The 25,255-nt window shown below is 43.0% G+C and overlaps 1 protein-coding gene across 6 annotated transcripts in view; it reads left to right on the forward strand.

The window, feature by feature from the left end:
• The window catches only part of LCLAT1 (lysocardiolipin acyltransferase 1), a 203,760-nt gene extending 190,505 nt beyond the window's left edge, over positions 1-13,255 (forward strand). For all 6 annotated transcript variants that reach the window (XM_074395674.1, XM_074395673.1, XM_039460217.2 and 3 more), the window contains one exon: positions 9,236-13,255. In XM_074395674.1, coding sequence (XP_074251775.1) covers positions 9,236-9,738 — 503 coding nt within the window. In that variant the 3' untranslated portion in view covers positions 9,739-13,255. The remainder of the gene's footprint in view (positions 1-9,235) is intronic.
• The last annotated feature ends 12,000 nt before the right edge of the window (positions 13,256-25,255 follow it).

Genomic DNA, 25,255 nt, shown 5'->3' on the forward strand with positions numbered 1-25,255 from the left:
AAAATATACTTTTAAATAAAGTATGAATCTTCAAGACAATACTGGAGAAATGCTTCCTTAGGGTCCACATATGCATCAGTCAGAGATTTGCATGCTGTTATGGTAACAGTAAAAGATAAACATAACACTCAAAAGAAATAGCCTGTTCAAGAATAGAAAATGCCAGTGTTTCTCTTGTAAGTTGTAATTGATGATTAACTTTCCCCAGTTGATACTGTATCAGTTAGAGTACTTTAACTGCTTATAGCCAAAAACCTGATTCAAACCAGGTTGAAAGGTAAGGAAATGCATCAACATACCCACAGTTTTAACAGTAGAGTATGTTTAAAGGTTAGAATTTGGCACCCAGCTATGTAGGCTTCATTTTGATTGCGGTTTTCTTGGGGCTTTCTCTTGAGAGCAAGACAACAAGCCCTAGACATACCCCTCTCATATTTCATTGTCCCGAATTGAGTGGTGAACTTATTCCTGAACCAGTTCCCGGTAAGGGATACAGGGTTGCAATGGTTAGCTCAGGTCAGTATCCTAAAGGCTTTGATTCTATGCTATGGGAGAGTAGACTGAAAGAGAATAAACCACAGCATGCACTACACCACACTTGGTACCTCTCCCAAAGGAAATATTCAGGATGCTGAAGGGCCAGTGCTATGACCATTTATATGATGTCCTTGAAGTATCAAGATGTTACCAGATCCAGTAGAGGTCAATGTGTATCACACTTGCTAGGAAACTCAATTTAGTAGCAAAGTTACTTTTCATTTTATTTTTAATGCATTATGTGAAAAATATTCCTTACAAATTTCAGATATTTTCACTGCAGAATCTTGAAATTAACATGTACTCAGCCTAGACTGTCCACGGTTTGAAATTTTTAGAAATTATCAGTGAAATATAGATGTAGTAGATAAGTACTGTTACTAACTAGGCACTTGGGGCTATTCATTTTTTATATATGAGAGTTCCAAGAGCTGTGATTTAAATTTCACATTGCTTCTTTTTTAACTCTGGCCTCAGCAAGTACATACTGTTATTCAGATTTTCAGTGATCTTTTAATGTACTAATGTTAAATTTTGGAACATGTTGACATATGTTTATTCTCTCTGGAAAATTAAACTTGTTTTGAAGATCCAGAGAACCAGTATTCATTGGAAGAGATAAACAGCACTGAAAAGATTCACCATTCATACAAAACACAAAAAGTGCAACAGCTTTAGGATAGAAATGTGAAAATATGTTTCTTTAAAACTATCTGTAAAGAATCAAATTAAAGTTGAATAAGCAAGACTGTTCACAAGTATACCATTTTTAGTTTTAACTTTCCAGCTGAAAGTTAACTTTGAGGCCCAAGATGGTTCTTATTTAGAAAAACATTGAGTACAACCCTTGACTTAATAAACAACAACAAAAAGATGGGGCAGGTGGCCATGATTCTAGAGCACAGATCATCAGCTTCTAATTCTAAATGGCATGGGACAATTTAATATCTATGCTTCACTTAAAATGTCTAAGGAATGAGTTAGTAGGGATGGAGAGGAATATATGCCAGAGATAAATAGGTCTCAGAGCCAGAGTCAGTCCTCTAAACAGCTTTGCTTCTATGCTATGGGAGAGGAGTGGACTGACTGCATGTTGAGAATAAACCACAGCGTGCCCTATAACAGACTAGGTCTTTCTCAAAGGACAGCCTGGAAAAAGAAGGAAGGTAAAGGATAGCAACCTAAATCTGAATTCATATCCACTGCTAAAGGTGATTCCCTAGAGGAAGAATAATGACCATACGACAAGAACAACTTGTGAATAGTATATGCCAGGCACTTCTCTAAGTCCTGTAAAGTCCTCCTCCCAGTTGCTCTTCACAAACCCAGGATAGGGACTGTTGTATACATTCACAGCCACGGCTTAGAGTGAACATGCCAAAGTCGTAGAACTGGTAAAAAGCCGGACTGAGAGCTGCCTGATGGCACCTTTTGTTCCATGAATACCATTAAGGATTCAACTTATGTAGAAGGAAAAATAATGTTCCTAGTAGGAAACAATAGCATTTTCTCTAAGAAAGAAAATGGCACTGTTTGCCCCTTAATACCAGTTGGTTGTAAGTGCTTCGTGCATACCCTTTTACTTTGAGGCTGAAAGGTATATTATTTACTGGTATTTTTAGTCTAAACATATCAATCAGTCCATTCAAGACTGTTATTCAAAATATACTGACTAGTGCCAGTCTGTCATGCTTTATTATTAGCTATACATTGTTACATGTCAGTGTCAAAGTGGCACAGTGAATGATTGCTTAGTTACTAAATCCAAATTTTATCTTCTTGGAGTAATTTTTTAATTTGAAAAACGGTGTACAAAATCAGCAGCCTCAGCATTTCCTTTTAACACAAATGCATCTTAGGTAACAAGCTACTAACTCAAAACTCTAATCCGTGCAGTTAGATTTATAAATTAGATCTGGCAAATAGAAAACAGATTTTTATTTTAATTTTTTAAAAGCAGGTATTAAAATGTAATGAGTTACATGTTTATATAGTCTGCATATATTTGATTATGGAACGGAGAATAATTTCAGTTATAAGATCACCGGGTTAAAAAAAAATTGTGTTATTCTTTCATTGGACTATATAATTGGATCTGATACTTAAGCAGGCATGAACCAACCAGGATTTCTTCACTGTACTAGGCATGTAGAGACTACAAAAGCCTCTTTCCATTCTTTTGTTTTAAACAGACAGATGTGAAGGATTTGGGCTCCCTCCTGTTCCCAGTCAGCTGGGACTCTTGTAATCATGGTCTCAGCTTGATGTGCTTTGAGACTCTTCATTCTGGATATTACATTTGTAAAATTCAGTCATAGCCTCTAAGCTTCTGTTACTTAAATATGAATAAAGGACTCAAGATTTCCTCACTCTGAGACTGGAAATTAAGATTTGAAATATTAAGCAAGTGCTTCATTCTTCCAGGGGAAAAAGAAACAACGATGGGCCCAAGTGAGTATAGCTGTTAAAACACAGTGCTGGCTCTATAAAATACTAAAATATGAAACTTTCCAGTAGTCACAGTGTCTGAAACAGAACAAACCTATTTTCTAAACCCCATATAGGCAAATGACAAAATAGACAACATCTAGATAAAGAATTTAAACAGACATCTGGCCAGGCGCAGTGGCTCACGCCTGTAATCCCAACACTTTGGAAGGCCAAGGTGGGTGGATCACCTGAAATCAGGAGTTCGAGACTAGCCTGGCTAATGTGGTGAAACCCTGTCTCTACTAAAAATACAAAAATCAGTCGGGCATGGTGGTGGGCACTGGTAATCCTAGCTACTTGGGAGGCTGAGGCAGAAGAGTTGCTTGAACCCGGGAGTGGAGGTTGCAGTGAGCTGAGACTGCGCCATTGCACTCAAGCCTGGGCGACAAGAGTGAAACTCCGTCTCAAAAAAAAGTAATTTAAACCATCTAAAAAGCAATGAGGGGCCGGGCGCGGTGGCTCAAGCCTGTAATCCCAGCACTTTGGGAGGCCGAGGCGGGTGGATCACGAGGTCGAGAGATCAAGACCATCTTGGTCAACATGGTGAAACCCCGTCTCTACTAAAAATACAAAAAACTAGCTGGGCATGGTGGCGTGTGCCTGTAATCCCAGCTACTCAGGAGGCTGAGGCAGGAGAATTGCCTGAGCCCAGGAGGCAGAGGTTGCGGTGAGCCGAGATTGCGCCATTGCACGCCAGCCTGGGTAACAAACGTGAAACTCCGTCTCAAAAAAAAAAAAAAAAAAAAAAAAAAAAAGCAGTGAGATATTTTAAAAATGGCTTTTACTGGTGGCAGCTACCTTAATTTGCCTATTTAAGTCTGTTGTTTTCAATCCATTGTAAGTGCAGGAACATTTTTTCTTTACATATTACAGTATTTTAGCCCAATTATAAATGGTAAATGAAAGAGGCACATCTCAGCTTTTGAATATTCATTATTGTTACTTTCATATGAAGCAAGCCTTAAGGCCATGCTAACCTCTTTTACCTGTCCCCTTTAAGAGGAAGCTCACATGTCTCTTAGTACTGGCTCCCTGTGCCAGAGGCCATAGTGGCAAAAAGGTCTTGACAGGATATGAGAAATCAGTTCTTCTACCTGCGTAGAATTTGGCTATTCAAGAAGTACAGAGTTACTGTGGCTTTGTGACTTTTGTGTTTGGAGACATTTACTTAATATAAAGCTTTAAAATTATCAAGACAGGCTGGACACAGTGGCTCACACCTATAAGCCGAGCACGTCGGGAGAATGAAGTAGGAGGATCACTTGAAGCTAGGAGTTGAAGGCCAGTCTGGGTGACATAGCAAGACCCCTGTCTTTATACACATACACAAATATATATATGTGTGTGTGTGTGATAAAATAAAAGCATCAAGATAGTCAACTCTATCTCCACGTTTTTTTGGGGGTTTTTTTGTTTGTTTGTTTGTTTTGTTTTTTTTTTTTTTTTTTTTTTTGAGACGGAGTTTCGCTCTTGTTACCCAGGCTGGAGTGCAATGGCGCAATCTCGGCTCACCGCAACCTCTGCCTCCCGGGTTCAGGCAATTCTCCTGCCTCAGCCTCCTGAGTAGCTGGGATTACAGGCACATGCCACCATGCCCAGCTAATTTTTTGTATTTTTAGTAGAGACGGGGTTTCACCATGTTGACCAGGATGGTCTCGATCTCTCGACCTCGTGATCCACCCGCCTCGGCCTCCCAAAGTGCTGGGATTACAGGCTTGAGCCACCGCGCCCGGCCTGTCTCCACGTTTAAAAGCCATTCTCCATTTCCTCCTCTCTTGCTTTTGGAGTGAACACATTTTCGAGTCTCTGTGATGCTTGAGGAAAGCCTAGGCTGCCAGCACCACTCAGGGAAATGAGTGTCAAGTTATAAGCTGTATTTCTTCTCTCCACATCTAGTTCCCTTCATCACTTTGTCTTTTTTAGTTTCTAACATTACAGTGTTACTCTTTACTTGCTTGTAATTTAGATGGCATTTTAATTAAGCTACATCATTCCAAAATTCTAGATTTTAAACGAGCAAGTTATTTAAAAAAAAAAAAAAAAACCAATTTTGGAAATGTTACCTCTTTGTAAGGTGAACCCTTTCCCCCTTTACCATAAGATTGTTATCATTCTTTCAGCACCAAGATTTCATAGAACCCAGGTTGAAAAAAACCATACCATGGAACAAGTCATAGAAATTGTAATAGGTGCAAACATCCAGGAACTTACTATGTGCCAAGTACGGTGCAAAGAGCTCACTGTATGTTAGCTCACCAAATTGTTAACTCAGTGGAGAGAGCATTTTGATTATCTTCTATATTTTTAGATGAGAAGATAGCCGACCATATAAATATTGCTCAACTACTCATTTCTGGAGGCCTTTTAATGGAGGGCATTGTGCTAGATGCTAGGTCTCAAAAAATCAAAGACCTGGTCTTTGCCCTTAAGGTACTTGAGCATCTAGTAAGGGCACAGGATAGCAACCAAGTACCCAGATGAGGTTATCAGTACATGTGCTTTAAGCATTCAAAGGGGGAAGGCCACTTTGGGCCTTGGTACTTGAACAAGCTTCTTCTTAGAACCCTTAGCATTTGAACTAGACATTGAAGGGAGTTGAGATGAAATACTTCAGGAAAAAAGGCTGAATATTTGAAGCAGAAGGAGTATTTTTGGCAATTTTGTGAAACATCTTTTTCAATATTTGTATTGAGTAGAAAAATTAGGAGGTCTCTAATTGGCATTCTCAAGGCCCAGGTGAACAGTGCTGTGGACAGTGGTATGGAGACAGTATTGAAATGTAATTTCCCCCTACTCTGTTGCTATCAGTGGACTCTAGGAGCTAAAGTTAGCGAAAAACGGTACAGCCTAGTAAACAGCCTTTATTGAGAATTTTTATGTATCAGATCCTGTTTTGTGCATTTTTACATATATTATTTAAGCTTCACAACAGCCTTCCTAGGTCATTTATAGATACAGGAACTAAGTAAGCCACAGAGAGATTGAGTAACTCAGCAAGAGGCAGAGCCAGGATCTGAACCCAGGCAGTCTGCGTCCACAGCCCTCCACACTCAGTGCTGCCATAAATCTAGAATCTTTCATCAAAGAAAATTTCTGTCAGTGGTGCCATTTCTATACTGAACATTATAATCCCACAGACACACATGGGACACACACACACACACACACACACACACACACACACGCACACACTATAGATTGTCAAGAGGAAGGAAGAAAGGAGCATTCTTCTCACAATTTTGATACCAATTTTTAAAAACACATGACTGTATTTGATCTGTAAGCATTAGGAACCACCTGTATGAGAAAAGCTGGGACATGTGAATGAGCTTTTCCTAAGATTTTAATATTGAATGTGACAATTGTGTAGAATGACTGAGTAGAAAGACAGAAGGAGCTACATGGGGAAAGGAAATTGGTCAAGGCTGTTGTGAAAGATGATACTGATGAAGACCTGTAATCCTGATTGAGGAGAGAAGTATTTGGGCAGAAGGTAGAAGCAGAAGTATCTCTTTTAATCATGCAGAGGAATTTTGAAAGGAAATGAAATGTGAACATAGTTCTGAATCTGGCTAATTGGCACAACAGATTACAGGAGGTAAAGACATCTTATTTACCTCTAAGTGAGAAAAAGAAAAGGCTGAGTGGCATTGAGATAAGGCAACTAAAACAAGGATTATGGTTGTGGTTGGCGGACAGAAATGAATGGCCTCTGAGGCCTGCAGATGGAGAGTGCTCTAAATATGAAACTAGCTTGTACTGTCTAGTCAAGGATAAGTTTCATCGCTTATGAAGTAAGATAGATGAAAGATTGCTTGATTTTTTTTTTTTAATGCAAGTGAGTTAAAGATGAGACATATTAACATCTTCAGGAATATATCATACTCAGTCTATCAGCAATGGAATAGGATCATCTTTCTTGGATGCTTGATCAGACAGCCCACCTTTCAGCATGTAAATTCCCACTATAGCATACAAGGCACAGGGTCAGCAAGCCTTTTCTCAAATGGTAAATCTGTCACCTCTTGACAGCTCAATCACAAAGCTTTTCCCATGGGCTTCTACCTACCAGCCCAGTTCTCTCTAGAACCAAGCAGGTCTGGCCTAGTCTGTCTTCAGATTCATCTCCACTGAAGCTTTCTTCAAGGAGCCTTTCATTTGCACTTCCTCTCCCCACTATGAACAATACACAGCACTTCTGACTCCTGAAGGGCTGTCCTTTCAACTTTGAGTCTAAGCTTATCGATGTAGCGTTTTCATTTATAAAGTAGCTCTCATTAAGTGACTATTTTATAATTCAGTTATGAAACCAAATTGAAGCCTGCTTCTTACCCTAAAGTAAATCACAGAGTAATGGAGACTGACAAACATTTGCAGAAAACTTGAAGAATTCGTTTTTAAAAAGTGAATACAACCTAATCTGTTCAGTGGAAAGGGTAAATGTGGCATACGGTGGGGGAGTTGCTTCATATCTTTGTTACTGCTATTGGGGTAAAATTTAAAGAGTGAAATGTGAATGTACAATCTGGTTATTCTGACATATGTAAGCATCATGTAATCCACACCTGACTCTAGAAGATGTCACCCAAAAAATTTCCTTATGCCCCCTTCTCATTTCCCACCCCCACAGGCAATGACTGTTCTGATATCTTAACAGCACAGATTCGTTTTGTCTGCTTCATGTGGTTCAGTAAGTAATCAAAGTCCTCATCAGAAGAATGGAAGAAAGTAACATTCAGAGACTTCGAACCAATAAGCTGTATGCCCTTGGGCAAAATACCAAACTTCTCGGCCTCATAGATACAGATTGGATTAAATGTTCCCCAGGGTCCCTTACAGATCCAACCCTCGACCTGCATTTCTAATGTCTATGTCCCCACCATCTACTCGGTTCCCTGAGCCAGAAACAGACCTGGATTCCTTCCTCCCTGCTCGCTCCTCCTCATTCTCCCACATCCAGCTCACCACTGTACAGTACCGGGTCACACGTGTCTTCTGGCCCCTCGGCCCTCTCCATGTCTCGCCTGCTGTATTGCAGTAGCCATCAAACTGCTCTACCTCGTTTGCCCCCGATCCTCTCCAAACCATTCTGGTCACTGCCCCCAAAGAGTAATCGTTGCTGAAATGAAATATATGGGTCCCTTCTGTCTGAAACCCTTAAGTGGTTTTCCACTACTTAAGATGTTTCTCTGCCACCTGCAGAATTAAGTTTAAATTCTGAAGAACATGAAGGCTTTGGACCACCTGGCTCCTGCCTACTTTTAGTGTTCCCAACCCCACTGTGCTTTTCTGCTGGAACATTCACTCTGCCACTACCCCACCTCGTTCCTCTCCTTTACTGACCCCTCATGTGTTCCTGGAAAGTCTATTTAGGCCTTTATGTGTGCGCCTGCCTCCCCAGTTATGTTGAGAACATCCTGAGTGAGGTTTGGGACCATGTCTTACTTGACTGACTGCAGCATCTAGCAATCTGGCTGACTGCTAAAAACACTTAACCCCCAAAATTAAATTCAGGATGAAAGGATACAGGATCAGGGTCTTACCTGGAGTTCAAGTTTATTTATCTATTTGTCTTTTAAGACTGTGTCTCGCTGTATTGCCCAAGCTGAACTCCTGGGCAAAAGTGATTCTCCCACCTCAGCCTCCCGAGTACCTGGGCTATAGGCATGTGCCCCTGTGCCTGGCTCAAGTTGATGTTTTTAAAAACAAAAACATATGTAAGTTTTCACACGTTTCTCACCACCTAAGTCTAATTGTAAGTTTTTCTTTTCAGTAGCTATCGTGGTAACACGGGGTTAAAGGTGAGAAAATCTGTTTTCATTTGGAGAGTTGGCTGTATTAATAGGATATATCAAAACTGTGAATTCTGTTGATATTTAAGGAGCTAGTCCTGTAATGTTTAATTCCCATCTCAAATTTGAATTAATGTGCTTAATAGTTTTAGAATGGCAAATGACTGTTTCTGCAAATCAAGATATTTCTTTCTGAAGATTTTTGTGGTAATTGACAAGCAGGAAATAAAACTAAAGATGACTGGTAAAAATTGACCCAGGTGCCCAGGAACACCAGTATCTCTGACCCTTGCTTGTTCATTGTGGTTCACGTGGTCCTGATTTCTCAGTTTCTGGTGCTGCCCTGCAGTGTGAATCAGCATTCTCACCCAAGTTGATCACTGCTGAGTCTATGTTTTTATCTTTTCAAAACCTAGGTAAGAACCTTGATGCTATCCATGATATCACTGTGGCATATCCTCACAACATTCCTCAGTCAGAGAAGCATCTCCTCCAAGGAGACTTTCCCACGGAAATCCACTTTCACGTCCGCCGGTATCCAATAGACACCCTCCCCACATCCAAGGAGGACCTTCAACTCTGGTGCCACAAGCGGTGGGAAGAGAAAGAAGAGAGGCTGCGTTCCTTCTATCAAGGGGAGAAGAATTTCTATTTTACTGGACAGAGTCTCATTCCACCTTGCAAGTCTGAACTCAGGGTCCTTGTGGTCAAGTTGCTTTCTATACTGTATTGGACCCTATTCAGTCTTGCAATGTGCCTACTCATATATTTGTACAGTCTTGTTCGGTGGTATTTTATAATCACCATCATAATTTTCGTGCTGCAGGAGAGAATATTTGGTGGACTGGAGATCATAGAACTTGCATGTTACCGATTTTTACACAAACAGCCACATTTAAATTTAAAGAAAAATGAGTAAGATTATAAGGTTTACCATGTAAAAACCTAGGGCATATTTTGGAAATGTTCTAAACCTTTGTAAGCTCAGATGCAGTTTTGCATGACTATGTCGAATATTTCTTACTGCCATCATTATTTGTTAAAGATATTTTGCACTTAGTTTTGTGGGAAAAATATTGCTACAATTTTTTTTAAATCTATGAATGTAATTTCGATACTGTGTACATAGCAGGGGTAATCGGGGTGAAATAACTTGGGCTAAAATATTATTAAACAATCTTCAGGCTTTTAGCAGACAAGGAACACACATATTTTTCTTAAAGGCCCAATCCTAACAGAATCCCCATACCAGAGGCAGATCTAGAACTCATGAACAATGGCCAGATCACATGCTGTCACTGGACTGCCCGGGTTACCTCACTGAGGTGAGCACTGTTCCTCCAGGTACCCAGGCAGGTGGTGCCCAGGCTCCCTCCCTTGGCACACTTCTTCCCATCTCATCCTTAAGATCAGAAACGGAGAACTACCTTGTCATGAAACTGATCAAGCATTTTGACAGGAAGCCCTTCATTATTCATAACATCGCGTGCTGACCAAGATGTCAGAAGACCACCTGTGCCCTTTTCTCTCGTGGAAGATAAAACCTGGACTCAGGGAGCAACCACAGGCTCTCCACTTTGAAACTTTAGTTTGAATTTTAAAAGATAGGAAGTAATGCAGTTGAAGTTCCTTTCTCACATCCAGTATTGCATGCTTAGTGCTGGTTTCCCTACATTTTGGCAGGTGTAGCTTTTTCTGTTAAAAATGGTATACATGAAGTCACATACTTTTTTGAAGGAACACTTAGAACATTCTGTTATTCCAGTCAGAAACTGTCTTTTGAAATATTTCCTTACAACCTACCAAAAAAGGAAGGTTGTTTTTTCTACATGTGCATGGGTATCTAACATCTACCATTAAAACAGCAAATGGCTTGCAGACAGGGTGATAATGTTTATCCTATTCAACCCCTTGGAGCCTTGACAAATATTACTTTTAAAACCAAAGTAAAAACACAAAAATTAATACTTAATGATAGCAAGGGATCTCTTTAATTTTAGCCTTCCTCTTTCAATAGTAGTATCTGAACCCACTTGTGACCAATTGTTTGCCCAAATATTCTTGTCGTTTGGACTCAGTGGAAAATCCAGCACACCAACAAGCACCAGTCTCCTTCTGAGGCAAAAGAAAAGTGTTGTCATTTTCATTCTGTTGGAGCTGTACACTCTTTTTTTTTTTTTTTTTTTTTTGTCATGTAAGAGGGATGCTGGTCAGAGCTGCAGAAAATAGGCAATTAGAAGTCTTTAGCTTTTAGCAAAACTGTCAGTTTTACTTCTGCATTGAACCAGCCTCAGAAGCTACTTAATGCTTTATGTACTCTGAGGTATGAATACCTTCTCTTTAATTACATCTCATTTTTGCTTGACAGTGACCTACCCAATAATGGCATCATGCATTGCCGTGAAAGGTAAACACATCATGAACTGAACTTATCAAGCAGATTCTTTGAGAAAGCACTGGCTGAGGCTGAACACTTAACACATCATTTTTATTGGAAGAGGATTAACTGCTGCCTCTTCTGAAACACACCGATCCATAGTCAGCTGTTCCCTTTCTAAAGCTGTTTCTAATCCTCTGGGAGCTACTAATTAGTTATTATGCACATCTGCTCCAGACCCAGCTATTTAACTTCATGGTTTAAGGCTTTTTTTCTTCTTAAAAAAACAAACACCTTTTTTGTTATTTCCCCTTAATAAAAGAGTTTTCTAATTTATGTTTCTCTAAGATTTCCTTTGGTTGTATTTGGAAACACAAATATTTTAATAATCAGGATTGCATTTGTGGTGGATAAAATGAGAGGGCTGGGCTTTCTATCCCAGCTTTGGTAATGGAGCCCGTCTGCCCTTCCTACAAAGTCATAAGACTCATTGTTAGAGGTGAAACAACATTTAATTGCGTGTCCTCTTTAACTCTGAAACCTTTAGAAGGGAAGAATCTTTGTTTTTTAAATTTCTTTTCCTTTTCATCATAGAAAACATGTTTAAGATAAAATACAAACTTGATTTTACCTACCCCAAATTCATAAAGTGCATTTAGTGCTGTACAGCTAAAGCACTAAACTTAGGAATAGACACTGTACCCGATTTTTAAGAATTAGAGATAGTAACTCCAAAAATAAGTCCTTTTTTTTTTTTTGGCAATAAGGCTCTCTTAAAAATTGTCATTATTTGTGTTTTCCTATACATCTGTGTGAAAGCATTTTTCTTCTCTGATTAAAAAAATAATAATAAAGAACTATACAGTTAGTGGTTTGGGACTTGGAACTACTTAGAATTAATGCTAAAGTGTCAAGAAGAAATTAAGTTAGCTTCAATAATTGGCCTCAGGAATTATCCCTTCCACACTTGCCCACTTCACCACCCAGAGCTAGAGCAGCTGCTTGCCTGCAGCAAGACACAGTTCCTGTGTCCGCAGTTCCAGTCCTTTCTCGGTAAGCTCAATGGACTTTGAATTGTTTACAGTGCCGTATGTCCAGTTGCTAAATGTACCATTCTGAATGGTGTTAAAGCCAGTGTAGTTTATTTATGACATGAACCATGCTACTTGAAATACGAACTTAGAAGGAGGGGCACTGATTAGGTAACAAGTTCTTACACCAGACTTCCTTGATGAAACAAGCCAAAATAATCCTAAAATTCATTAGAAGAACTTGGTAAAAGACTGAAATAAATGTTAGAAAAAGCCCATAATTTAAGACTCCTATAAAATCCTTCCTTGTTATGCTATTAAAACTCAGATTCAAGGGAAATAACAGCTTCCACTTGAGTCACTTTGAAACTAGCTAATTCAACAGCACCGTGTTAGAAATCATTAATTGGTAGCCAAGACTGAACTCTCCAGAAACACTTGTTTTACTCAGACTTCGAACTAGACCCCTGACTATGACGCCCCTGTGTCCTTTTACTATAAAGACTCCAACAGAGGGAGCCTGTTGGTGTTAAATTGTTTACATTTCTTTATACAAATAATGTGCTTTCAGTGCCTTAGTTACAGCTCCCTTTCTTTTTCTTGTTCCAAGGATTCTGTCGTATGTAGTGCGTTTCTTAGGGGAAGTCTTTTGCTACTGAGACGGAAATGGTCTCAGCACACTGGACCCTGTAGCAGGTAAACACTACTCTAACATGTGAAGGAGTGAGCTTCACGTTGAGGTAGTGGTTGCCTTGGAGCTGTCACTTATGCTGTAGAAATGAAAATGGTTTTGCTACCTGATAAGCTGCAGATATAGCCCTAAAGTTATCCTGTATCTATATTAAATTTTTTTTCAGAAGAGAACCTTGGTTTTGGTAATTCATTTTTTTTTTTAAAGATTACGTGTAAAACACTAAGTTTTAAAAATAACTCACAGAATGGCCTTAGCTTTCAATGTTCGATGGTATATTTGTGAGTTGTGTTCCCTGTAATATACATCCCAGAATAAAGGAGTGAATTAAATAGTTTGCACGTGTTATACTTCTGTTTTGGCAGGAATGAGGAAACCTGCAGGTTAAGGTGCTGCTTTTTTCCCCACAGTGCCTTGCATTACAGTGTGTAGTGTTAAGGGAAAGCTGGCCAGTTAGGTCTCTTTTTCCCACAGATGTCAAGAAAAGTGGCCTAATCAAGAAAACAATGTACTGCCTCCATAATTGAAAAAGTCCAGGTGCCACAATTGAATTCAGCGTTTAACGAATGTCATCAGAACTTGATTTTCCTCCCTCTCTTAGCACAGCCTTGCTATTGAGAACAATTTGGTTGTTCCACAAATGTGAGATCTTATATAAATATCTGCATCACGAACTCTTAGCTAAGATAAATTGGACTCTGTGCCCCGCACCTTCACCTCACATTAGGGAATATATAACTATGAAAGCAAATCTTGGACCAAAATCTGACAAATGGGTAAAAATGTGCTTAGCAAACAGGCACAAGCGAATCATGGGGCCTCTTGTAATGGGGCCTTCTGCAATGCCCCACTCTGTCTTCTCAAGTGAGTACTTTGTGTGATAGATTCATGTGGAGGGGAGCCCACGATGTTGTTCTTTGGGAATGGAGATTGCAGGACCAGAAGAGCACAGACCCGGCCCCACGAGCGCCAGTCCCACAGCTTGGGACATTGGGCTTGTGGAACTCCCGTCCTCCGTTTAAGCAAAAGGAGGCGGAGGGCTTTGTTTCTCGCCACCCATCTACCTTCGGCATTACTCGTTTTACTGATAAATTATATAAAGGCTTAAGCAACCCTCTAGCAATTCCGGCTAGTATGTCCTGGGATGGACATAAGACACTATTCCGCACATATGGAGTGCACTCTTCATACTGAAATGTTTTTAAAGTAAATGACTAAAGAGACAACTTGTGCTGTCCTTGGCTTGATTTGCAGGATCCCTGTGGGATGGCATGGTGCTTGCAGCCACTTCAGCCCTGCATCCTTTCAGGTTCAAGTCCAGTGGGAGCGAACAAGAGAGACTTGCTGCCCCAGTGGCGCAACAACAACCCTGTATTGGGTTTCAGTGCTCATTCCTGAAGCAGTCGATTGCTCAGATACATGATGTGTGTTACACCCCTGGGTTACTTGTGGAGCCTGTTGAGTAACCTGGACTGCATGGATCGGGGAGGGATGAATTTTTTAAGACAAAAAGTAAACACTTGTTATTAAGAACAGGATGAACTGATGTTGGATGGCCAAATGACCACAAATGTCCACCACAACTACCAAAACTCCCCAACCTCCCAGTGTGGAGGGAGGCTGGAGCAAGTGTGATTTCCTGTGCAGTGAGAGGCATCAAGAGGCTGGGCAGCCTTGTCCATCCACATCAGGGAATATTTGGGAACCTAAGTGTTCTCCATAGCTGTGTCTGGACAATCTCATCAACAATTTGCCCATCAGAATGATTCAGTCATTGCCTCCACACAGATCTGTATCAAGGGCATTTCCTTATGGGAAGTTTCTGAAGCGTAAATACTACAGCGCTAATGATTCCTGTTGGCAGAGGCCATTCACATTCTCCCAACGCTGCAGGTTCAGAATCTTGCAGTGTCCCGCCTTCCTGGACACTCAAGCTGTCACCGCCACCCATATCTCCCTCACCAGGGCAGTCCTTCTTTGTGTTCTGCACACCACAACTATTGCATCAGAGCTGGGCAGGTCTGGCAACATCCCATCAGTTTCCTGCTCCCACATTCTCCCCACACCAGTCTTGGTGCACTGTCCTCATTCCTTGATTGTACTGCGACACCAGTTTTATCCTGGAGCTTCCCTTTTTTTTTTTTTTGAGACGAAGTTTTGCTCTTGTTACCCAGGCTGGAGTGCAATGGCACGATCTCGGCTCACCGCAACCTCTGCCTCCTGGGTTTCAGGCAATTCTCTTGCCTCAGCCTCCTGAGTAGCTGGGATTACAGGCACGCGCCACCATGCCCAGCTAATTTTTTGTATTTTTAGTAGAGACGGGGTTTCACCATGTTGACCAGGATGGTCTCGATCTCCTGACCTCGTGATCCACCCGCCTCAGCCTCCCAAAGTGCTGGGATTACAGGCTTGAGCCACCGCGCCCGGCGGTCTTGATCTCTTAACCTCCTGATCCACCCGCCTCAGCCTCCCAAAGTGCTGGGATTATAGGCGTGAGCCACCGCGCCCAGCCCGGAGCTTCCCTTCTTGTAATTCAGCACTTCCTACCAACTGCTGGACAGTCCCGACTCCTCTGCCTACCCCGGGTCCTCTAGTCCAGACTTAACCTTGTTCCAAGGCATTTTCTCCTGCGTGAAACTTGTCATACCAGCACAACTGGTTGCTCAAACCTCCTCATGTCCCCTAGCCCTTTCTCAACTTTGCACACATTTCTCATTTGTGGAATGTGCTTCCTTAACCAGCCCGAGTCTAGTTAAATCTCATTTTTCCTCTGAAGCTTATCCTGATCAATCTAGCTTGAAATGTCCTCCTACCATGGGTGATACTTCTCTGTAGCTCTCACTTGACTGGTTACAAGCTGTCTTATGTTACAGTTATTTTTCAGTTTTATCATCATCATTGGATTATAAGCTTCTGGAAAGCCTAGATAAGGGTATCTAATGTTTCACTTATCCCAAACAGTGTTCAGCCCAGGCATTCTTTTTGCACAATGTATTCTTAATGGTGACTGCTTAAAGTCATTCATAAAGCATCTAAATGAAAGCTGGGTGCAGCAGTTTACAAATTTAAAATATTTTTAAAAAATAATCAAAGGTCCACCCTTGTAATCCCAGCACTGTGGAAGGCCAAGGTGGGCAGGTCACCTGAGGTCAGGAGTTCTAGACCAGCCTGGCCAACATGGTGAAATCCCATCTCTACTAAAAATACAAAAATTCACTGGGCAGGGGGGCGGGCACCTGTAATCCAAAGCTGCTCAGGAGGCTGAGGCAGGAGAATTGCTTGAATCCAGGAAGTGGAGGTTTCAGTGAGCCAAGATTGCACCACAGCACTCCAGCCTGGGCAACACAGCAAGACACTGTTTCAAAAATAATAATCATTATTACTGAAGTGCAAACCCGTCTACTTCTGGAAAATAGATTTTTTGACAAAATTATTTTTGATGATATGATTCACCAAAATATTAGAATCTGAACTCTTAGAAAAGTGGTCTCAACATGTGTGTCCTCAAGAAGCCTGGCTCAGGTGATTTCACCATGCCCTCTTCTACACTGAAACAGGAGAACTCGCCAAGGTCTAACATAATTGTCACGCATTTACCCTTGTCCTACAATCCCACTCCTAAGAACCTAGTCCAACGATACACTGGCGAAGACAGACAGACAAAACTCCACAGCCCTCTCCGCAAGAATGCTGGAAACAACCTGAATGTCCATGGTATAATTATACGACTGAGTTCAGAGGCATGAGGACCGTCTACAGACACTGATGGGAGAATTATCTCCAAAATATGATGTGGAAAAGGTGGAAAACAACGTGAGAGTTATGCTGCCTTTCATCTGAGAAGGTGAGGTCATACAGACATACACACATATATTAGAAACTAAAAATCATTTAAAAATCTAAATTAAAGAAAACTGGTTACTGTCTTATCTGTTCCCATGTTCATAACAGCATTATTCACAAGAGAAGAGCTGAAAGGAGTAAGCAGCACAAATGCCCATCAGTGGATGAACGGATAAGCACAATGCGGTGTGTAGACTGACACATATGCACATACGCTGGAATATTACTCAACCCTTAAAAAAAGAACTGTCATTTGTGATGGGGATGAACCTGGAGGATATTATACTAAGTGAAATCAGTCAGTCACCAAAAAACAAGACAGTAGCAACTTTGGGGTATGTTTGTTAAGAGTGAAAATGGAAACTCGCCTGCCTAAGAGTCTGGTAAGCACTACATAAGCTTAAGGGTTTTATTACTTACGGTAAGTAGTTTCGAGTCTACTTCTGAAGCAACTGGTGTTGACTCCTCCTCGTTAATGCAGGCAACAGGTCGGCCGGTCCTGCGCAGTCGTGGTGCCGGCTGAGTGGCCAGTGTGTGGGGGAGACCATCCCACCATAGCCGTCTACCCGTGGGAACTTGTGGGGACTCAGGAACCTTCTGGGAGGGTGCAGGAGGGGGATTGCCACCTCATCCTGTCCCGGGCCTTCCAGCCAAAATGCCAGTCCCTTAGCAGAGCCAGGAAGAGTCCCAGATAAACATTCGTCAAATCTGGCCAACTCTTCTCCCACCAATAGAATGTCCCCAAAGGCCTCCCTCTGCATACTCTCCCTGAAAGTCCCCTTGCCATGACCACTCAAGCATTTCTGCTTGTGGGGAGTGAGCAGGACATACACACAGCTCTCTCCAGCATGACCCCAGGCTCTGCCTCCTCCCTTCCAAGCCAGGACTTTTAAACCACGTGCATTAGAATCATCTGCAGAACTTTACACCTGCATCCAGGCCCCACCCCCAGGACCCTGACTTCATTGGCCAGGTGGGCAGCGTGAACTTCCAGAGCCATAAAAGTTCCCAGGTGATTCTCATGAGCAGCCAACGTGCCCGCTCTCCTAAGACCTCAGATGTAGGGCTTCCACTCTCTAGGCCTCTGGTTCCTCATTTATAAAATGAGCGTTTGGTCTTAGGTGTTCTGGACGCCTGAGGTAATTTATGTTGATTGCATTCAGTAAATATTAACTATTTCCTGGATGTGGGGCCCTGGCTTAGGACTGGGAGGGAGCAAAGATAAATAAGCTTTATTTGACTGGGCACAGTGGCTCACACCTGTAATCCCAACACTTTGGGAGGCCAAGGTTGGGGGGTGGGGGAGTGGATTGCTTGAGGTCAGGAGTTCGAGACCAGCCTGGCCAACATGGCGAAACCCTGTCTCTACTAAAAATACAAAAATTAGCTGGATGTGGGGGCATTTGCTTATAGTCCCAACTACTCGGAAGGCTGAGGCAGGAGAATTGTTTGAACCTAGGAGGCAGAAGTTGCAGTGAGCCAAGATCACGCCACTGCTCTCCATCCTGGGTGAAAGAGTGAGACTCTATTCAAAAAATAAATAAGCTTTATTCTTTGCCCTGTGCACATGTGTGTGTATGCGCACACACACACTTTCCTTCCAAAAAGTAAAAGAAAAAGAAGAACCACTGTTTTGAAGCATTACCTTTCAGAATGTGAAGCCAACCAGGGATGAAGTGAGTAAATAAACGAGAGGACAGACATCCTGTGCCAAGGCAGGGCCCTGTATCTGGTACCAAAGTTTGGGGGTAGGCAGGCCTGGAGGCTTCCCAGACATACCTGGGGAGCCCAGGGCACCAACTTTGTGACCACCTCTTCCATTGCCCAGGGGCTAAGTAGGTGTTGTGGACAGTAACTGGTAGTGTGATCTCCAGAAACCATTATGAAATGACAAATGACCATAGCCCACTCCCTGTAACCATTTATATCCACCTTGCTGACAACGGAAATTTTTTATTGCATGGGCTGGCTGGAGAAAGGGCCAATCTCTTCAACTCTTCATTCTATAAGATTGAAACTCCATCTAAGAAATACCCCTCATGGCCAGTACCTGCCAGGGAAGGGAGCGGCAGACTTGGTTTCCCCGGGTTGGTGCCTATGGCTGCAGGGAGTGGGCTGAGGAAGGGGGGGGAGTGCTCAGGGGGTGCGAGTGCACAGTGACAAATGTGAGGCTGGGCCTGCAGCCAGGCGACAGCAGGCATGGGCTTCGAGGAAGCATGAGATCATTCTGAGAAGGATGCGCAGAGTCAAGAAGATCTCCCCCGCCTGCCTCTTCCAGTGGAGATGACTTCACTCATCCTGAGGCTATGATGGCTGGAGAGCCAGCTGCCTTAAGGAACCAGCCTGTGAATCTGCTCAGGAGCACTATTGAGGATGAGAAGTCAGCCATGGGTCCTTCTAAAGAGGTTGTGGGAGAAACAGTGGCCGGAGACAGGGTCAGCCTCGTGGGTGTGCAACTGGCACATTTGCATAGGGCCCTGCCCTCAAAAGGGGCCCATACTTGGTTTAATGCTCTGCTGTTGCTGTCTTGAAGTTCTTAATAGTTTTTGAACAAAGAACCTCCCATTTTCCTTCTGCAGCAAGCCCTGCAAATTATGCAGCCGGTCCTTGCTGGCACCTATAGCAGGCCCAGGAAAGTCTGATTTAGAATCATGGTCCTCAGCCCTGCTGCTCACGGAAATCACCCAAGACACTTTTCAAAACTACAAGTAGTCAACCTTTACACCCAACCCCAGAATGAAGACAGGCACCTGCCCTGGTGATTCTCATGCACAGCCAGGCTGGAGAACGTGGATTTTGAGGAATGGTGCTCCCTTGCTTGTGGCTTGTAAGCAGCCCTGGCTGAGCTGTGGTACCCGTTCCTGAGGAGGCCCTCACTGTGCAGTCTAGAATCATGGAGTCCACCACGCTGTCCTGAAGGCCTCTCCCCTGTCTCTTGGCAATCACACAGACCTGAAGGCAGGGACTGGACCTTGTTCATCTTTACACCAGTCACACAGCTGGCTCTCAAGAAACTTATCTTCCAACTTGTTTGAACTAAAAAACAACATGAGCTCTGCATTTTCATCATTGCCTCCTTAAACTTTGGAGCTAAGAACACCCTACAACTCACTAGCACAAACTGCTCCTACTTGCCAGAGGAATATGGATGCTAAAGGGCTTCTCATCTTTGGCCGAAATTCCTCGGCTACTCCTGAGCTCCAGCTACTACTTGAGAATTACATTACTATTACAGCGCCTTCAAATCCTAATTGCCTTATCAGGTATTTCAGTTGTCCTATTGTTTCTCATAAACTTACGGAATAGTTTAATTTTGAAATATCTCGTTTTTGCATGTGTGAGTGCACTGCGTTTTGCCCGTGCATTCTGCTAAGTCTTTCTGTGTTTATTTTTGCAGAGGGCATTAGAGATGAGGAACCTGCCGTGTTCATGCTGAGGAACACGCAGCACGCAGCCCAGGTGGAAACAGATTCCTGAGTGAGACTTTCTGAGATTCCAGCAGTGCCAAAGGATTTGAAGGTGGTAGAGGGTAGGTCCTGTTTTATTATAAGTTATGTCCCATTTGGTTAGAATGCTCTAGAAAGCAGAAAATCATTTCTAGAATATTCTAGAAAAATGCTTGGGTCCTGAGACCTCTTTACACACTTACAAACTATTGAGGCTGCTAAAGAACTTTATGTGGATTATAGGCATCAATATTTACTGTGACAAATATATATTTATATTATTTGTATTTATATTTAGTCATATATTCATGTATATATTTGTGTATGTATTTAAAATAAACGTATGTTAAAGTAAATGATCATTTTTTAGATCAAAAATAACTAGTTTTCAAAACAAAAATTTAGTGAGAAGCATAGCATTGTTATACATTTTGCCCATCTCTCCAATGTCTGGGTTATTAGAAGCTGAATTCTCATGCTTGTTCCACAGTCAACCTGCTGAATATCACACGCCATGTAGCCTCTGGACAACTCCAGTGTACACTTTTGAGAAAATGAGAGTGAAAAAGGCAAATAACATCTTAGTATTTCTCCAGACACCACCCAATCAGAGGTTAGAGAATACCATCTTGACCTGATGGACTCCCTGAGAAGGTCTTGGGGAACAACAGGTGTCCCAGGTGTGAGAACTACTTTCTCTGTCTGTGTCTGGCATGTGATTTGGCAGCCAGGGTTATGAAAGACAGGGAGGAGTAGCGGGGAGCCAGGTCTGGGGATCAGGAGACAGGGCTGTGGACCCAGCTCCCTTAACTCCACAGCTGTAACTCTGAGCATGTCCCTTTCCATCTCTGGGTTCTCTATACCTTAGTCTCCTCAACATTCAGCTACACCAAAGGATTTCAACCCAGGCTAAATAACAGAACTACCAGGAGAGCTGTGGGAATGTGCTAGAGCCAGGCCTCGTTCCAGAACCATGGTGTCAGGATATCTGAATGTGGAGCTGGGTGTTAGTATCTGAAAAAGCTCCCCATGTGGTACATCAAAAGGAAACAGGCACAAACCTAAAGGCATACCAAGACATCAAAGCTGGAACAATTTCAGCAACAAAATAAATAATAATAGAATGAATAACCCACAGTGTACAGGAAATATCCATGAGTTCATACCAACAAAAAATCAAAATCAGGAGAAGGAGCCACTTTTCCTTACAGTAGCATCCCAATTAATAAATGTTGAAAAATGATGGAGATAGCAACCCACCATTTGGCAAACACTACTGTAATAATCGTTGCAGATAAGAATCATTGGTGGATACTTAATTGAATAAACATAGATGAGAAATGTAATATGTGCATAGCCTTGCAGTATCTCCCCATGAGCTAGTATTCATTACAAAGGGAAAAATAATAACTTTACAGAGAAGAAGTCTGCAAACACCTCCAGGCTTAAGATATATTGATGTCAGATAACCCCTGAGAAAGAACCAACATTATTCTTGCAAAAATCACTTAATCTCATCTGAGAAAACTTCAGACAACCCAAATTGAGAGAGATTTCAAATCTGCTGTCTGGCCCTCTTTGAAAGTGTAAGTGTCAAGGTCAAGAAAGACAAAGGCTGAGGAATTGTCATCAACTGGGGAGTCTAAGGAGATATGACAACTAAATGGAACGTGGGATCCTGAATTGGATCCTGGCAAAATGGGAATATGCTCCATAGATAAGTTAATAATATTGTGTCAATGTTAATTTCCTGGGCTTGGTAACTACTCTGGCTATGTAAGATGGCAACATTTAGAGGAGCTGAGTGAAGTGCACACTCCTGCCTCAAGATTCTTTGCTCTGTGGTTCCTTCCGCTGGGGCCACTTTTTTCCCAGATAGTCACATGGTCTGCTCATTCATTCTCTTCCTGTCTTTACTCAGATATGCTGAGGCATGAGATGCCATCAGTTTTTCCACCATGGGAGAATGCCATTAAACCAAGCTCTGTGCTCCCCATTCACTTTTCAGAAGCATCCCACAAACTTTTTTTTGAGACCGAGAAGGAAAATATCAAGCAGAGAAGGGACCGGGCCAGTGCATCGTGGTTCTTGGCTGAATGAAAAGAAGGTGAGGGGATATGAGCCACCAGAGGGACCTGCAAATGTCCAAATGCAGGGTGGTGGTAGGACAAAAGGCAGCTTCTATCCACCATATCTCTGGCCCAGGGCCCAGGGCAGAGTCAGGCCTGGTCAGAGATGGTCAAGTGCTCTCTCCACCCCCAGCTCCCCACTGGGGCCAGATGTTTCCAGGCTCCATCTGATCAGAGCACAGGGCACACAGACCTACTTTGTATCCTGAATTGTCCTGTTTGGGATGCACATCTGCTGTAGGGAAGGGAGGAGTTCAGACCCTGCCAAGGAATTTTACAGAAAACTAATGAAAATCAGCTGGGGCTATAATCCCAGCACTTTGGGAGGCTGAGCTGGGCAGATGGCTTGGGCCCAAAAGTTTGAGACCATCCTGGGCAATATAGCAAGACCCTGTCTAAAAAATAAAAAAATTCCATTACCCTTTTCCACCCATTCTTTGACTCGAATCTCACAGCATTCAGTGATGAAGGAAAGCTGGGCCGAGCACATTATGTCTCTTTCTCGGATGTGGAACTTAAGACTTGTTTAAGTTTTTCCTAAGATCACATGGTGAGAATGCAATCCCAAGTCAGCCTTTCTGGGGAGCAGCTAAGTCTCGACTGTTCCAAGTTATCCAAGACCAGTCACTACTGCCCATGAGGCAGTGTTTGGAGTTCACCAATGCTATATGTACTTGGGCTATGGAGATGTGTGTTTGAATCCAGCTCAGCCACTTAGGAGCTGAGTAAGCTTGGGCACGGCCCTTAACATTTTTGGGGTTCATGTTGCCATGATGTGGATAACGTATGAGACAGTGACTTGCAAACTGTACAGTATCATGCTTGTTACTTAGCATCTGTATGAGGGCAGCAATAAGGTTAAAGAAGTCACTTTTCAAATAAGGTTAAATAAGGTTTAAAAAGTTTAAGGTTAAATAAGGTTTCAATAAGTTAAATAAAAGTCACTATTCCACAGTTTGCTGTGATCATCAAATGACCACAGTGCAAATAATAGCTGCAAATATGGAGTCTTGCTCTACACCAGGCACCGTGCTGTGTACGCATGTGAATTATTTTTTGAGTCCTCCTTATAACTTCATGAGACAGTGTTTGGGTTTTTCTACTGCTGTGTAGCAAACCTCCAAAGCCCTAGTGACTTCATAACAAGAATCACTCATTATCTTACAACTCTGTGGGTTGCCAAGGCATTTCTTCTGCCTCCTGTGGTGCTGGCCGAGCTCTGCAGTGGCCTCAGTCACATGGCTGGCCAGCGCTGCTGGCCACTGGCTGGGAGCTCAACACGGCTCTTGGCCAGGGTCCTTGACTCTCCTCCCAGTAGGCATCTCCACGTTCCTGTTTGGGCTTTCTCACGGTGTGGAGGTTGAGTTCTAAGAAGGAATACTCCAAAGGATAAGCTCCAACATGCAAATGGTCACCAAACCTCCATTTGCATCGTCTTTGACCAAACCTTGTCCCAAAGCCAGCATGGTTCACTGGAGCTACCAAAGAACAGCCTTCACTAGATAGAGACTATTGCTATCCCCATTTTACAGGTGAGGAAACTGAAGCGTAGAAGGGCTAAGTGACTTGACCAAGGTCGCAGAGTTACTAATTGGCAGAGTTTGAGCTGAGATGGAAAGATTTGGCAGATTCGGCTCCAGGGTCCCTGCTTTCACCCCTTCACGCATGGACTGGCCAGCTGCAAAGGCACCACTCCCTGCAAAGCTCTAAAGGTTGCTGTATCCCCTTTCCCAGCCAACCTACCTCAGCAACCCCACTCCCCACCTCCTGCCTCCTTGGCCAACTGTGAAGTGCTGCTGCTGAAATGGTCTTTCTCTCCCACCACACAGTGAGCTTAAGTCCCCTCCCCTCTCCTCCTCTTTAGCTTCCTCCCTAATTTCTCCTTGCTCCCTAGAACCATGACACTGTCCTCCTTGGGGCTGCCTCAAGATGTTCTCAGAGGCCTCTGGGAACAGAGGTTCAAGTTCAGCCAAGAACAGCTATGAGGCAACCAGGACACTCTGAGACTGGGCTTTATCCCACGTGGGGTCTCAGCCTTTTAGGGCCCAGGTCCTTTCCGTGGGCCAGAGGAATCATGAGGCCACTAACTCCATCTAGGGGCATCTGTGGGCTGCTGTGAGTCCTAGGGCATCACTGATTTTGCAGCCCAGTCCCCGTGGCTACAGAGGCAGCGGGGGCCACTGCCCTCCAGCAGGGCGGCCAGCACCAGGCCTGGCTGCGCCTCCACTGAACTCCACGAAAGACCTTGGCCAAGTTGCTTCCCCTCTCTAGGACTCAAATGCTCACTGCATCATGATGGCGGGTGGGCTAGACAAGCCTCCTAAAAACCTCTCTTAGATGTTGGGAGGAAGAAGCAGGAGTTTGGTTAAAGCCAGGAGGAAAGCATGCAGAACAGGGCGGCTACAAAGTGAGGTCTTTTGCTCAGCAGGAGGGGATAGGAAGATATCAAGATGGGCAGACACTTTGATTAGCAACTCAGATGTACTTTCTCACTCACTCAGCCAGTATCGTTGAGTCTCCTCTGTGCCCTGGTGTGGCTGGAGGCCATGAGGGTGGGCAGTTCTGAGGCAAAGCCTCTGACGTGAGAGTTGTCAGAGGGGAGGAGGGCAGGGCCACTTCACATAGGATCTTACATGCAGCTGTGAAAAATGTCCATTGCTTATCGTATGTCTCTTGGAGAGCTGTCATGAGGAGTAACATGACCTGCTTTATGCTTCAAATAAAGATATCACTCCCATGCTCCATGAAGGATGGGCTATGGGAGTTAGAGTAGAACTAGAACTGAGGATCAGCTCATGAATTCAGGAAAGTTCTCTCGGTGAAGGCCACTACTTATTATATAACAGGGAGCACCAGCATCTCATACTCCCCCATTCTCTGCCAAACCTACTCTGCAATCTCTCCTTTGGATTCCTCGTT

Source organism: Saimiri boliviensis, chromosome 1 (genome assembly GCF_048565385.1).
Source record: "Saimiri boliviensis isolate mSaiBol1 chromosome 1, mSaiBol1.pri, whole genome shotgun sequence".
Lineage (NCBI taxonomy): Eukaryota > Metazoa > Chordata > Mammalia > Primates > Cebidae > Saimiri > Saimiri boliviensis.